Genomic DNA, 17,064 nt, shown 5'->3' on the forward strand with positions numbered 1-17,064 from the left:
AGAGATAAGAGACATGTTAAGATGACTATAATATTGATGCAGCTTTGTGATACATAAAAGTATAAAAGGGTTCAAAGTCGTATTGCATCTTCTCAACTAACTTTGTAATAACCTTCCTTCGGCAAATCTATTTCTTACTTGAATTTTTTTCCTTCCACCAACTCTTATGATGGTATGATTATTGGTTGTGATGGAGTCGACTTTCTAAACAGATTATTATTTTCGGACTAATGTGTTGAACAACTTTAGTTGGAGAACAATGACCAATCCCTTCTGATGATCCAATTAACAATAATATTTAAATTTAACGAAATGTGTCTATTTGTAGCAATAAGCATGTATGAAGTTTACAAGTAATAGCTTGTATATATTAAGCAAACTAACTAACTAACTAGTCAAAGAAATCAAACTCAACAAGTAACACATGGTAATCTTGTTATTGACATTGGTAAAATATTCCATTTACACGAAACCTTTTAGAAGGAAAAGGGTTTTCATTGCTTAATTGATTATTAGCAGAGATAAAATACTTACAAGGGGAAACAAGCAAAACATAAACAAATTAAAGTGGCTTGTGAAAATGGATAATGAGGTCATGTTGGGAGAAAACTTAGCAACAACACTAAGGTCTATCATCCCTTTAATCCCCACATTGACTAATTGTCCCATGAATGATGGTGACTCGCACACTGTTCAATGTGTCTAGAAACAAATATATACTATTATAATATTTTTGTTTTATAAACAGCTCCAACAAACTGCTCCTCTCCCTTATAAAGCGCTTTATATAATAATTTATATCCAACACCCTATAAATATTTTTCCCATTAATTGACACTTCTAGTATAAACTTGTTTAATGTCCCGTACGTTGCACAGAAGAATATGCAGAAAAAGAACCTATTAATGCATAAGTATTAATTAAAGGTGATTATTTTAATAAAAATTTTATGATTGTCATTATGTAAAAATATTTTATTTTGACTATTAAATAATAAATTGTAAGAGTTGATTTTACATGTTATAAAAGTGTTATCTTTATTTAGAATGTGACTAAAAAAATGAATCACACTTCTTAAATAAAGATCATCATGAAAAGATATTTTTGACATTTTATTCGAGTAGTTGTCTTAATTAAATTCTTTTTCTAATAGTTTTGGTGTATTTAGTTTGTTTTTTGGTGTATTTTATATGATTTTAGGTGCAGTTGGTGTTATCCTCTTTTTATTGTAATTAGACAATAAAATATTATTATTCTGATATTTTTTTGCATGTTTCAGTTATTTGCATGTGTTTTTATCTATTTTTTAGAGATTTTGTTCATATATTTGTTGTAACTAATTCATAGAAATTTGTTGTAGCATTTTTGGTGTCATTTTGTGCATGTTTGATTGAGTTGCATGTCTTTTTGAATTGACATTGTGTAATACAATCAATAAATAATAGTGGTATATTTAGTTTATATTTAAGTATATTTCATGTGAATTAAGGTGCACTTGGTGTTGTTGTATTAATTAAATTTCTTTTCTAATAATTTCGCTCCATAATTCTTTTTGTGTAATCCTGTAGTCCTCCACAACCTCAATAACCTGCTGCGAAGTCTCCTATAGAAAAATATACGAAAAATAACCTCAACAAGAAGCTCGCGAGGAAACTCTTTAAAAGGAAACTCAGCATGTAACTCTTCCTAATAAGTAAGTTCTACTTAATAAAATTCTTTTTTAATATCTTTTGTGCATTCTTAAACTATTTTATGTGTTTTCATGCAGTCATCTACCCGCTCAAGACTTGAAAACTGGAATAATAATAGTTGCTAATACTGTATTAAAGGATGACTTTAGTGCAGCATCATTTAGCATTGGCTTAAGTCAATCAAATTATGAAACTAGAATTATCCAAGAGTGTGAACCAGTAATTAAAATAAAAAAATCTCAAGACAACTCAGAGTTGATAGAAGAGTTAGAACAGTTGGTTGAGGTGATGAATACTGAAATTGCAGCAGTATTAAAATATGTTAAGGAGAAAAGTCCCCCACCAAAAAAGTTGCAACCTACTCTGAGCTTCCTTGACAAGTTCAAAATTCTGGTAAAACAAAAGAAAATACCAGAAGAACTTAAAGAAAAATGTTATCATTATTGGGTCATAAATATCAAAACTTATCAAGATGATAACATTAATGAGTGGGAAACGATATTCAGACTGAACCATGAACCTCAACTAGAAGCAACCAAAATGCACTTTGTATCTTTAAAAGGCGAATCATATATTAAAAATTTGGTAATCCTAGATTAACACCAATAATTTTCTTATGAGTTGTTGTGCCATATATATATATATATATAAAATAAGTTTGGATTTTTTGTTTTCATAAGTGATTTCCACAATGTGTCTTATTCATAAGTGATTTCCACAATGTGTCTTATTCTAAATAGCAAGAAAATTGAAAGATTTAAAAAACTCATATATTGTGTCCTCCTGATATTGTGATAAGCTCTATTACTATTGAACTTTCGGTGTATTTTGAAAATATATTGTATGTTAAAATTGTTTCTTTTAGTGTTATTCAAATCTTGCAAAATGCCATGTTGGCGAAACATAAAGACAACTTTATTGATCCAAAACTAACAAACCACATTGAAGAATATAAAAAGTATTTGTCGTTTTTGGACAAAAAAAATTTGCATCCTATTCAATTGCAAGTTTTTATTTCTAAAACTTCTTAAATAATTCTTTTATTAGGTGTTAATTAGACTGAAATATTATTCTCTCTTACCAAACTTTATAAATTTGTCCCAATTTGCTATGTGAACTATTGGTGGCTATGAATTGTAGATGTTCAAAACAAAAAATTTTATGTCCCTAATTCATATCACAAAAAAATCTCCTTTCAAAGCTAGAACAAAAATTAATAAATTTATTGAAAATTGTTTATGTGATACATATTTTTTATTTATTTTTGGTATAAATTCTCTTATTTTTATCTGTTATTATCACTATATAAATTTGATGCACTTTAATTTAAAATAAGATACACTAATATTTATTTGTGTGGCATTATTAATTATTCATTTCGGTGTAATTAGATGAATATATTGTGTCCTACTTGTTTTATTATCCTAGTTTAATGTTTTATTTTATTTTATTTTATTTTTAACTAAAATTGTACATTATATGTGATAAAATAGTTGAAAATAATTGATGGAAATCAATTTTACAAAAGTTAATTTTATACAAATTTTATAAACTTTAATTCATATCGCACCCTATTACCAATACAAATTTTAAATTTATACAAAGTTTATATTTTATTGGTTTGGAAACATTCCTTAACTATTACCAATACAAGCACCACTTTGCCATCTATGAAAATGAAAATGAAATCACTTTACTCAAATTCGTGTAGCTTAGGCTGCGTTTATTTATGGTGGACAGGACACAAAGACATGGACAGTACATATGTAAAACGTGTTTGGATAGAGAGACATGGACAGTGGACACAGTGTCTCTGAGACACTTTTTTCATTTTTATGTTCACTTCTAAACGAAGGACACTGGTGGACACGGAAATAAGAAGGTGGGCACGGGATTTTTAATGAAAATTTTTTCCCTTTTTGCCCATAGTAATTTTTCATTATTCCCCTATTACCCCCTTCTATTATCTTGTGAAAAACCTAACCTAAGCTTTCTGCCGTCGTTCCCAATACTCTCTCTTCTTCTTGCTCTCTCTTTCTACTCGTGATCTTCTTCTTGTGAAAAACCTAACCTAAACTTTTATGCCGTCGTTTCCAGGTACTCTCTCTTCTTCTTGATCTATCTTTCTACTGTTGATCTTCTTCTTGTTCTTTCTATCGTGATTTTGTACTTCGTTCTGTTCTTCCTCTTCCTTCACTTATTTCACAATAATATCTTCTTGTTCTCTGTTTCTGTCACTCTTTCTTCTTCTTCTTTTTCCTGATTCTGTATGTTATTTTTTGTTTCCGATTCTTGTCTTGATTTTTTTATCTTCTTCTCTTTTCTGATTTTTTATCTTCTTATCTCATTTTTATTGATTTTTTTTGTGCAGTTAATTTAATAACAATATTTCTAATAGCCAATTACCGCTTGTTTTTGTTACCATTCTTGGAAGACGGTTCTTCTCTTTATCGGTCACATAACCAAGTATTACTTTGCATCTCTCCTTATCGCTTTTTATTTTTTTTTTTATATTCAAAAGTATTTCGTTCTGCTTTATTTTTATTTTTTTGTTTTTTATTTTTTTATGATTTTTCAATCTGAAAATCATATAAAAATAAGAGCTACATTCTTTTCTTTGATAAAATCTCAAATGTTTACAGTGATGGTGTGAATGAATGAATGAAAAAATTATGTTGAATTTTAATATGTTGATGTATTATGTTCATATTAAAAGAATGAATGAAAAAATTGTATTGAATTTGTCTCTTATTATTAGTTTGAACTAAAAATTAATATAATTAGTGAGTTTTATTGCTGTTGCTCTTATGACTGCTGTGTTTATTGTTGCTGATAACTTTTAGAATGTGTTAATTATATAAGTTATTTTTTATGTGTTGTTTAGGGAAGAATGGAATCATTAGATCGCTCTGATCAATTTAGACGATTTATTTTTTTATTTTATGATTCAGGCTGAGCTTGAAGTAGTAACGATATTAGTTTTGATATTTGCATTTTTATATTTGAGAAAAAGGAGAACAGGACATTTGTTGATTAGGAATAGAGAAATTAATACTAATCCCTTAAGACGGAATGTATTAAACCGTTTAATAGGAGGGGGCGATAGAAATTGTATTTGGGAATTAAGGATGAGCGTAGATGCATTAGGAAGATTGTGTGAGTTACTAAAAGTTCAAGGTGGATTAAGAGATGAATGTCGTGTAAGTATACCTGAACAAGTAATTACGTTTTTAATAATACTAGCTCATCATAAAAAGAATCGAACGCTTCAAGTTAGATTTTATAGGTCAGGAAAAACAATAAGTAGGTATTTCAACAAGGTGTTATCCTTAGTCATACGTGTCCAAAGTCTATTGCTTGCAAAAGTTGTTCCTGTTCCAGATGACTGCATAGATCCCAGATGGAAATGGTTCAAGGTAAATATAGTAAATAACTGAGGTAGTAATTTTGTATAATCTATAATTTTGTATAGAATTAGTCTTGACACTTCAATTTCTTTGGTTTAGGGTTGTCTAGGAGCATTAGATGGAACATATATAGATGTGACTGTCCCTGAAAAAGATAAATCAAGATACCAAACAAGAAAATGTAAGATATCAACTAATGTCCTAGGCGTATGCAATCGAGATATGAACTTTGTGTAAGTACTTAGTGGATGGGAAGGATCCGCTTCGGATTCAAGAATCCTTAGAGATGTCATTTCACGTCGTAATAACCTCAAGATACCAATTGGTATGTAAGTATTAATTTTTAGGTAATAAAAACATTTCAATGTTTTTAGCTCATTCAAATTCCATAGTCCTCATAATGTATCTCTTTCGATTTATAGAAAATTATTATTTAGTAGATGCGGGTTATAGTAACTGCAAGGGATTTCTAGCACCACATAGGCATACTCGATACCACGTTCAAGAATGGGCTCATGGTAGAAATGCTCCTAGAAATTTTTGAGAATATTTTAACAAGAAGCACTCTTCGGCTAGAAACATTATTGAGCGTTGTTTTGGTTTATTGAAGAAGAGATGGGCAATTTTGAGGAGTCCTTGTTTCTACAAAATTAAGACACAAAATAAAATAATTATTGCTTGTTGTCTACTGCAAAATTTTATTCGGTTTAATATGGAATTCGACCCTGAAGAGGACACATTTCTTGAAGAGGAGCAAGTGCTTATTGGAGATGATCATGGTGGCAACGAAGATGGCGATGATGACATGATTGAGAGCATAGAGGGCAGCAATGATTGGACTGCTTGGCGAGACAATTTAGCAAACGAGACAATTTAGCAATGATTGGACTGCTTGGCGAGACAATTCAAGTATCTGGCACTTTTGATTTCAATTTTCTTGGTTTTATCTTCCCAAGCAATTCCCATCTTCTAGGTTTAATCTATCCTAGCAGTTTCATCTGCTCCTTTCTAAACTTCTTTGTCGCATACCAGCTCCCACCTCGCCATCCCAAGTCATACCTGTATATCAGCACAGTGTTGACTAAAAAAAATGGATTATACATTTGAACCACTAGACTATAAAATAGAATAACAACAATCAAGTCTTTTCCAACTATGTGGATCAAAAGATGTCATCAAGGACTATCAACCTATCATAAACTGTGCATAGTATACAGAGAAGTGACTAAATTTAGAACCTGGTTCTTTGGGATGATGCTCTAATACACTTAAATTGCATGTGTGATGAAATTATCTCAATTTTTTGAAGAACCAAGTATCAAAACATCAACTGAGAAACCTTGTTCATATCAAACTTGTACACCAAAATTTCATAAGTCAACACGTCAATGCAATCCTCCTACCACTTAACTGGAATATCTTCCCTACGTGTTAAAACAGATGACATATAGCTAGGATATATTTCCTTTTACTGGTTGATGCAGTTTACATGCATGATTTATTAAATATCAACACATCAAAGCAATACTCCTAACTGTAGCATCTTCAGTATCAAACACAGTTTTGACTAAACAATAGCAATAGCAATTCAAAAAGGAAGTTTGTAAACTACAAATCTTTTAAATTTCAATACATTCGAAATCTTAACAGCAATGATAGTTCAGGTATTAAGTGCTAGAAAAAAGGAACAATCCCAATAATCAAGGTTGTTGCGGCAGTAGCGGCACAAGTAGAAACACTGAGATCTCCAGGATCAACAATGTCTTTGATTTTGGAATGTTCCAGATTATGCTTGTGTTTCATCTGCCACACAAAAACATATGAAATAGACATATCCATTAGAATTAGAATTAGAATTAAAAAGAAAAAAATGAGATACAGAAAGACTCACAACTTTTTCAATTGATTCAAGCCTTTGTTCAACCTTTTCATCATGAAAATGGCACAATGAATACCCTGAAACAAGAAATAAATCAATCTTACAATCAATGAACCCAATCAAATAATCAAATCGGATGATATGAATGGAAAGCACTGAGAAATGAAGAGACCGATCCAAGCAGTCGCAACGGAGGCAATGGAAGTCCCAACAATGAAGACCACGCGGTGCCTCTCAACCGCATCCTGAAAGAAACTAGAAACACAAAACGATAACTGAAGAAGCAAAAACGACAATCAAAATGAATATAGAGAGAGAGTGAAAAATTGACCTTGGTGAGGAAGAAGGTGTCATTAACGGCAGCCCAGGAATTATTCCTTTCCCAAATAAACTTTTTCCTGACATGTTTTGTTCAAGGTCAAGAGAAAAACATCAATTTACTTGTCTTTTTTTTTTAAATCAAGGGTTTGAAAATATGTTGTGCAAAACTAATGAAAATCAAGCAAGATAGAACTTACAAAGAAAAGGTTCAGAACAACAGCCAAGAAGAGAAAGAAGAGAGACTGAGTTGGGAGAAACAGAAAACGAGTTAGAAGCGGCGCAAGAAACAGGCAACGTCGTACAAGTGGAACAACATTCACTCTTCCACCGTTCCTGGAGAAGAGTTAGGGTGGAGAAGAGTCATGGAGAAGAGTTAGGATGGAGAAGAGTTAGTGTGGCAGCCAAAGAGTGCAACACAGAGACGGTGAGAGGTGGGTATAAAAATTAAAATTAGATAGGCCTATTTTAATAATTTTACATTATATTTTAGTCTTGTTTATATGTATCCAAACAAAATACTAAACATTACATTAGTGTCTTGTCTATTGTATCCAAACATAATACATAAAAAATAATTTTTAGTGTCTCTTTCTCAGTGTCATGTCTTGTCCTTGTCCTGTTGACAAAAACATCTCTTAACCCTTTTATTTCATGAATAAGAGACATTAAATTATTGTAAGATGATCCACCTTCCTGGACAGCTTCTCTAGCTTTCTTCTTGAACTCTTGAACACGCCGTCTGATTTTCTCCGCTTTATCTCCACCTCACACCCTTCTCTATTTGTACTCTCCCCACCACCTTCTCCTTCTGACCGTAACAATAAACGCGCCACTCATCTACACCAATCTCCACCCCAATTCCTCGCACCTCACTTATCAGCTTCTCATTGTAGAACTGATCATTGTGCAATGGCTATGTTATCATCGGAAACCCTGCGCTTACAGCCTCTGACGTCGAGTTCCACCCACTGCGTTAGCATGGCACCCACGGCGGAGTGCCTTAATATCAAAACCTGCGGGGTCCACCCTCTTATAATTATACCCTTCCTCTTGTTTCTCTCTTAGAACCCCGTCGGCAGCCACTTCTCCTTCTCCTCCTCGTTCTCATGCTCCTTCCCCTTCTTCTCCGGCACCACCCATATGAACTCGCCCGACGCTTCCACGCTGCATGCTATCTCGTATAGTTGATTATCCGAAAAATGGCAAACGGTTCCAAAGCTGAGTAGACTACTGAGTTGGAGAGTCGAGCCAACTCAAACAGTCTTCAACATTCAACACGCTCTTTTCAGGGCCCCTCTCTGCTTTCTCCTTAGAGGTTCTGCGAACAAGACATGCAGGACCAAGATGCCAAACTTTGTGACCTGTGATTTTCTTGTAGTATTGGACGTACTCTTCTCCGTCAAGCTCTAAGAAGTTGTTGACAAGAAGTCCATCGCTTTTAGCCTCCGTCTCCAGCAGGACTTCGAGGAAATCTTTGGGGAACTTGGGCGGTACTGCATTCATGGTGATTTTGTGAGGAAGATCTGGAATGAGGTAACGGCCGGTAGGTTCCATACGGTGTAACCTAAGGGACTCCATGGCGCAGATGGTGAAGAGAGAGAAACTGTTGAAGGCGAACCTCGGGATTCTGAGCTTGATGGCGAGGTCATGGAGCCACGGGTATAGAAAATCGCCCACGATGTAGTCTGGCGGGTCCTGCTCAATGAAGTTGGTGATCCATAATAGTTTGTACATGCCGGCGGGAAGGCCTACTTGATTCGAGGGGAATTGGAAGGTTTGAACCCGGCAGTTATGGTGGCCGTACGGATTTGATTTGAAGAAGAGTTGGACGTTGGAAGGAGTGGTGAGAACTGTCACGTGGTGGCCATGTGAGGTGAATAATCTTGCTACGTCGGATTGAGGGATCAGGTGGCCACATGCTATGTATCGAATGAAGTAAATTTTGAGTGGTCGTTCTTTTCTAATAACTGATGTAGTTATTAGAAGAGAAATTATGAAGTGTCTTTATAGTTGAGGGCAAGTCAAAGAAACATGTAACATACATGGAAACAGCGCTAAGTAATTTAATTAGCAGATTTCGCCTACGGTTGGTGATTTGGGACTGGAGGATTTGCTTCTGTATTTGTATCTGTATGGATAATGACAGAATGTGGGACGGCATATGCTATGACTTCCTAGTTGCCACCACCATAAAAAATATCTATCTATAAAATTGACTAAACACTAACTTTCTAGAATGAGTTTGGATTAGGGTTTTGATTATATGAAGCACGTTCCAAGTCTTTTTGAAGAATTTTTGTTTGACTACTTTTTTTTATTCCAGTAAGCAGATGCGATTCTCACTTATAAAGCTAAAAGTTTTAGGTTATGCGTTAACTTTTTTACATTTTACTATTAATTAAAAAATATTATTTTTATCAATTTTATCCTTTATTTTTTTTCAAAGAGATACAAAAAATAATTCATCTTAAAAATTATTAATCTCACTAAAAAAGATAAATTAAATAAAAAATTAATCATAAAATAATAATAAAATGATAAATAATAAAAAATTATAGTTTAAAATAATATTTAAAAAAAGTACTGAAAATATTTAAAATATATATATTTTATTTTTTTGTTTTGTATATTGTCATCGTAATTCTTGTGTATGGTTTATTATTGTAATTCTTTTATAATATATAAATGATATTTTTTTTTAAAGATAGACCTTTAGATAAATATAGAAAGACTATGTCATTTGAGTTATAACTCGTTGGCTTTAATATGAACGGTTAATCTTATTAAAAGGACAAATTAAATAAAATGTTAAGTATAAGTAATCATGGACGGATTCAGAAAATTTAACATGGAGGGGCCAAATTTTAAATAAATTTTTGTATTCTATAAAAATAATTAACATATAATTATTAGAGTTAGTTTAAAAAGATTTATCAATATATATATATAATTATAATTTTTTTCACAATTTTATTTTTAATATGATAATTACATAAAGAAAATATAACAATATCAATAGTACATTATAAAATTATAAAATACCAATAATTTATAGCGTGTTTAGTTAAAAATTATCACATATCTTATTAATTAAAATTAATTCTTTCAAAATGATGTCTTGTGCCAAAAATAAACCATACCTGAAGCTATAGCTGATGTGAACAACACCCTCCTTGCTCTTGTGCCAAAAATAAACCAACCTGAGTTTGTTATTTTCAGGTTTTGTTTTAAATTTTTTGTTTTGGGCTTGGCCTAAATCTATCACATAATAAAAAATAATACATATAAAATTATTAAATTACATAATATTTTTTAACTTTTAAACACATATCTTATATATAAATATAGTTTCTAAAAATTTTGTGGGGGCTGAGGCCACTACTCCGCCCCCTCTAGATCTGTCCCTACAAGTAATAATAGAATCATAATTAAAAAATTACAATTCAAAACAGAATTAAAAACAAGAATATCAAGAATACTAAAAAAATACCATGCAAAAAAATATTAAAAAAAGGCAAAACTAACCTTCTTATATATATACCTAACAAAAATGATAGAATAATACAAAAAATATTTTTTTTTAACTATAATATTATTGATCTTATTAGATAGAGCAAATTAAACAAAAAAATTATAAATAAAAATATTAAAAAATTATAGTAATATAAAAAGAGAACTAAAAGAATAAAAAGAAGTTATTATGTATTAAAATGGATGATGAAAAGTTAGTGTTCTCTTTGTAACATTTCTTTTAGAATTGGAGAGAACTCTTAATCATCAAATTCATTCCTTAAGACTTTTTTTAGATACTATTGAACCCTATTCTTGGTATTAGTTTATATTGGTTAATAGAATACAAAAATATTATTTGTACACAAAATCCGTCATCATGTATTTATATATAAATATACATATTATTTAACTTATTTTAATGTGTATTTTGTATTTTAATATGTATTTTATATTATTTTAATGGTTAATTCTAGTATACACCTAATATAATTAAATAGAATATAAGTTTAGGCTCATTAAAAAACCTGTAAGGCCAATGGAGACTAGAGAAACGAGGGAAGGAGATAGCATGAGCGAGGGTTTGAGAGTGAAATACGGGGAGGATGACAGCCATGCCGTCGGAAGAAATAAAGGGGAGAGTGTGGGGAGGGAGTGTGCATCCGGGGACAATAGGAGGGTCTTTTTCGAGATGATTTTCAGAAAGTTTCTAAGATTTCATTTCGAGATAAAGTCATTGGTACAGCAAGATTGAAGGCCTTTGCACTCGTCAGATCATTACCAAGGATGGTATTGCGACGATGGTCGACAAGCAGGGTGATTCTCAACCACCGTGTGTAAGATTTAATTTACGAAAGAGGCAAAAACTTGTTTGGCCGAACCTTATAAAGAAGTATTAGTGATCAAGGTCCTGAACAAGAAGTATAGTTACACAGCTCTTTCTCATAAGCTGGGGGTAGTGTGGCAAATCAAAGAAGGTTTCAATCTACTAGATGTGAAATTTGAGTACTTTTTGGTGAAATTCGATGCCGTTGAGGATCGGGAGAAGGTTATGCTTGGTGGTCCTTGGTTGATCGAGGGCCACTATATCGCGGTAAAACCTTGGGATGTTGATTTCCGACTTAGTGAACAATCTTTCGGTTCTGCGTTAGTTTGGATTCGGGTCTCCGATCTTTCAATCTGGTGTTATCAGGAGCAGGCAATACTACGTATTGCAGCTGTGATAGGAGTCCCGGTAAAAGTCAATTTGGCTACCAAAGTGGCAGAAAGGGGGAGATATGCCCATGCCTGTGTCTAAATGAATCTCGAACTGCCAGTGATCAAGAATCTTGTTGTTGAGGGTGTCACTTATGATGTGGAGTATGAAAGTTTAACTCTGCTATGTGAATTTTGTGCAAGATATGGTCATGATAAATCTCAATACTTAGGAAGGGTTATAATGGAGGCTGGTCAGAGGAAAGTGTAGGGCAGTGCTAATTCGTATCTAGAAATTCAAAAGATAATAAAAAAAGAAATTGTTGATATGGCCGATTTTTTAGGCAAGAATAATTGCACTAATTTGCATGTTAAACTTGAGGGTGAATCTTTGCATGGGGCCGAGGGTGATTCTTTGCATGGAATTGGGTCAAATTTGAATACGACTGGTAGCAAGGGAAACATGGGATGGCATAAGGTGCTAAGAAAAAGTAAAGCAAAATTGGGCCACAAACTTATAAGAAGGCCCAAGGAGCCCCACAACTCACTACTGGTTCGGATGGGCAACCAAGGCCCAATACTCAGCCTTCACGCAGATCCAGGGAGCAAGGAATTCAGGTCGGCCATGATGCAACCCAGCAGCGTGCGCCATCTTCACTTCATACGCCAGCGATGCGAGGACCATCCATCAGGAAACATCCGTGTCTAGCATCCTTGCAAAGCGCGCCGATTGGAGGCGCCGTGGGGCTTGCACCGGGATTGTGGGTCCAGCTGAGAATCCACCGGGAAAGGGAGTTACGCTTCCGCAGGTTGGGGAGGGTGGAATTTCAGCAACGGTTCACAATGAAGGGTGTAGGAAAGTCTTGAGGGAGCTGTGATATCGTTTGTCTATGCGACTGGGGCTCGGGAGAAAAATGTCTCAGCAATGAAATCGAAGAAAGTGGTGCATGGAGGTCCGATGTGTTCAGCTCCAGGGGACAAGGCTTCTAACGAGATTGGTGGAGCAAGCTAATTTCATATATTGTGTTACTCTCTTAGCCTTTTTTTATGGATGGTTTAAATATTTTAGTTTGGAATATTCGGAGTACTTCTAATAAGTTAGCATGGGTGAATTATAAAGAACTGGTTAGAAAGTTTAGACTTATTTTTTTATTGTGGTTGAGACTCATTGTCCCTTTCAACATCTGAAATTGTTTTGGAAAAGAATTGGATACTATTTTATTGGTATAAAAGAGATAGTAGGGCATAAGGGTAGTATATGGTTCTTTTCTTTACTGCAAGGTACTTACTGCAAATTAGTTTATGCTTGCGATCAGTGTGTCACGATTGAAGTTTAGCTTGAAAGTCTAGTTTGGAGGTATAGTGGTATTTATGGTAGTCCACAGCATAATACCAGAGGTCTTCTGTGGGATTATCTGGTAGCTCAGTTAGCAACTTTTCAAGGTCCTTGGATCGTCCTTGGTGATTTTAATGAAGTTCTTTTCTCTCATGAAGCTAAGGGTTGCCATTTTTCGAGTCGATGTGCTAATCAGTTAGCCAGTTCTTTAGGGGATAACATTCTGTTTGACTTGAAGATTATAGGGAGATATTTTTCTTGGTACAAGAAGGTGAAAAATAATATTAAGGTTGCGAAAAAGGTTGATCAGATTTGTATTAATAGTGGATGGTTATCTCTTTTTCCTATGGCCTATGTAGAAATATTGAATAGACTGAAATTTGATCACTGTCCTATCTTGGTGCACTGTAATGGGTGCTCATAGCTGAAAAGGAATAGGCCCTTTCGTTTATGGCAGCGTGGGTTACTCATCCTGACTACAGAGATACTGTGAAACAGTCTTGGGGGTTTGGCTTTAGAGGGGTGGAAGGCAAGCTCTCGGAGGTGCAAAAGAATTCTCTTGAGTTTAATTCTACAGTGTTTGGTAACATCTTTGTTATGAAATATAAACTGGAGAGACAAATTAACTATCTTTAGAAGCGTTTGGAAGAGAGGAAAGATTCTTTCATGTGTCAAAAGGAATAACAACTAATTGAGGATTATAATAACACTCTTGTGTAAGAAAAACTTCTTTGGTTTCAAAAATCCAAAGAATAGTGGATGAAATTTGGGGATAGAAATACCAGCTTCTTCCTTGTTCAGACCTTTGTTCAGAGGCTCATAGCAGGGAAGCTGAATCTTTCTTCAAGAGTTTATTCTGTTAGTTAGAGGATATTGATTAAGGTGTCTGGATGAAGTTCTTCTTCCTAGTTTGAATGAGGAAGCTTGTTGTCATCTGATTGCGCTTGTGACTATGGAGGAAGTTAAGGCAGCTTTTTAGTATTAGTTCCTTTAAAGCTTCGAGTCTGGATGGATTCTAAGCTTATTTCTTTAAGGAATATTGGGAAATTGATTCTGATGTTGGAATATGGTTAGGGAAGCTTTTTTTGGGGGTACTATTGATCCAAGGATGCTAGAGACTCTTCTGATTCTAATCCCCAAGGTGGAGTCACTGATATCGATGAAGGAATTTAGACCTATCAGTCTCTACAATGTGGTCTACAAGGTCATCACTAAAGTCCTAGTCAACAGACTCCGGCCTCATCTCACAGATATTATTGGTCCTCTCCAAGGGGGTTTATCCCAGAAAGGAGAGCACCAGACAACATCATTATAACGCAAGAGGTTCTTCATTTCATGAAAAAGACTAAGTTGAAGAAAGAAACTCTGGCATTTAAGATTGACTTGGAGAAAGCTTATGACAAAGTTGATTGGAAGTTTCTAATCAGACACTCATCAAATTCGATTTCCCTATTATTGCAGTAAAACTAATTATGAGTTGTGTCACTTTATCCTCATTGTCTATACTCTGGAATGGTGATAGATTGGATAGTTTTACTCCTAGTCGGGATCTTCGGCAAGGAGATCCTATGTCACTATATCTTTTCGTATTGTGTATGGGAGAGACTGTTTTGTCTGATTAACCATCAAGTTGATATGGGACAATGGAAGCCGATTTCTATTTCTAGAGGGAGTACGAGAATATCTCATCTAATGTTCGCTGATGATTTGCTTCTTCTGTAAAGCGGAAAAATGACAAGTCCATAATGTGATGACAACATTGGAGAGTTTCTGTAAAACTTCTGGGATGAAGATTAACGTGGAAAAGTCTAAAGCGTTGTGTTCCCATAATGTGTCGTGACTAGAAAAGAAATTTTTACTGGGGTGTCATCCATTAGATTCGTGCAGAATTTGGGCAAATATCTCGAGATTACTCTTGGTCATGCTAGGGTGACTCGAGCATCTTTCAACGAGGTTTTGGATAAGATCCAGGGAAGGCTAGCCAGCTGGAGAGGACGATTGCTCAACAGGGTAGGAAGACTTTATTTGATTAATTTGGTAGTGGCTGCTATTCCTACCTATAGCATGCAAGTCTCTTTATTTCTCAAAGAGATAACAAATTATATAGCATCCATGATGAGTAACTTTCTCTAGAAAGGCCAAGCCAATGGTAGGGATAAATCTTGTTAGTTGGAAGGTGTTGGTCACCCCAAAGAAGTTTGGTGGGGTGGAAATTCGAGATCCATTTTGTGCTAATGCTGCTCTTCTTAGGAAGCTAATTTGACAACTCTTTTATCATCATCGCAAGCTTTGTGTTCAATTGCTGACAGATAAATACTGATTTTCTGTGGGTAATAATTTCAACCGTTCTACAGATAAAGGATCTTATGTTTGGTGGAGTCTGTGTAACGCTTGAGATATTTTGAAGGATGGTTTTGAGTGGTGCATTTGGGATTTGGATCACAATTTTTGGTTTTCTAAATGGAGGAAAGAGAGGCAGCTTTGTAATGAGATGGATTATGTTCACATCTCTGATTTGGATCTCTGGATTTTAGATCTTTAGTCAACTGGAAAATGGCACCTTGAGAATGTCTATTCTACTCTTTAGCAGGTTTTGCGAGACAACATTCTCTCCTACAACCTGGATGTGCAAGCGAGTTCAGTGGCAGGTTGGACTTGGTCCAGGGGCAACTAAGGTTTGTGATGTTCGTAATGGCTACTTATGACTCTGCAAGAAGACGTTTGGATGAGAGGAGAGAAGGAATTAGTTTTGACTTTGGCTTTGTCGTTAGCTTGTTCCAGAAAAGATTAAATTCTTGGTTTGGCTTTGTGTGTTAGAAGCACTGCCTACTACTGTTCTTCGTTTTAGGAGAGGCCTGTCACCATCAGATTATTGCCCCCGGTTGCCTGACTTGCCAGGAAACAGTTTCTCATTGTATTTGAAATTGTCCAAAAGCTTAAGTTGTTTGGCAGTTTCTAGAAATTTTCTGTCATCCTCTGGATTTGAAGAATTGGTTCTTATCTCATAGCAAAGAGCATCTTTTTAGATTCTTTTCTGGCCTTTGGTGAATTTGATGAGTTAGAAATAATGAGATTTTTAATCATCATGAGCCTTAGCCGCCTTTTAAAGTGGCTCGTATGGCTTTAGCCTTGGAGAAGGAGCGTCTGAATGTTTTTGAACTCCAATGAGTTTCTATCCCTTCTATGATTAGTTGCTATTGGGTCTCTCATTGGATGGGTACTTTTAAGATCAATTATGATGCTAGTTACCTGGTTCTAGTGATCGGATTGGTTTTGCCTTGTTAGCAGAGACTGGAATGGAATTTGGCAGGAGGTTGTTTGGGAACAATTGAGAGTTACAATATTCTTCAAGGAGAGTTGTTTACTATTTAGAGAGGTTTTCTTTTAGCCTAAAACTTGGAACAAAGAGATGTGATATGCGAAACAGATTGTTTGGAGGCTTTCAATCTTGTTATTACCAATTCTTATGATAATGCTGGTTGTGCAAATCTTTTGATAATTAAGGTCAGAGATATCATGGCTTAGAAATGACGTGTTGATTTTCGTTTGGTCCTGCGAGAGGCAAACACATTGGCGGACACAATGGCAAAACGACGATGAGATCGCATTCTCAATATGTAGAGCTTTCAGTACCTTAAAAGAAATTTAATAAGTATTCAGCAAGACTATCTTTTGTCTTCTTTGTCCCTTAAGATTTTTTTTTTGGTTGTTTTTTCTTTTCATACA

General features: G+C 34.3%; 1 protein-coding gene and 2 pseudogenes across 1 annotated transcript; 1 reads left to right on the top strand and 2 right to left on the bottom strand.

The window, feature by feature from the left end:
- Positions 1–1,513: 1,513 nt before the first annotated feature.
- On the bottom strand, positions 1,514–7,662 carry LOC127747592 (uncharacterized; annotated as a pseudogene).
- On the top strand, positions 4,685–5,539 carry LOC127747720 (uncharacterized). Its single transcript, XM_052262030.1, has 2 exons — positions 4,685–5,107; positions 5,198–5,539. The coding sequence occupies exons 1-2, from the start codon at positions 4,820–4,822 to the stop codon at positions 5,333–5,335; spliced, it is 426 nt and encodes a 141-aa protein (XP_052117990.1). The 5' UTR covers positions 4,685–4,819; the 3' UTR covers positions 5,336–5,539.
- Positions 7,663–7,823: 161 nt separating the features above from the next.
- On the bottom strand, positions 7,824–11,424 carry LOC107488417 (UDP-glucose flavonoid 3-O-glucosyltransferase 7-like; annotated as a pseudogene).
- Positions 11,425–17,064: the final 5,640 nt, after the last annotated feature.

Source organism: Arachis duranensis, chromosome 5 (assembly GCF_000817695.3).
Source record: "Arachis duranensis cultivar V14167 chromosome 5, aradu.V14167.gnm2.J7QH, whole genome shotgun sequence".
Taxonomy (NCBI): domain Eukaryota; kingdom Viridiplantae; phylum Streptophyta; class Magnoliopsida; order Fabales; family Fabaceae; genus Arachis; species Arachis duranensis.

Bases quoted from the DNA above. Each gene is read 5' to 3' on its own strand.
- LOC127747720 (XM_052262030.1), top strand. From the start codon at position 4,820: ATGAGCGTAGATGCATTAGGAAGATTGTGTGAGTTACTAAAAGTTCAA. The intron at 5,108-5,197 runs GTAAATATAGTA...TCTTTGGTTTAG, and splicing joins CCAGATGGAAATGGTTCAAG to GGTTGTCTAGGAGCATTAGA.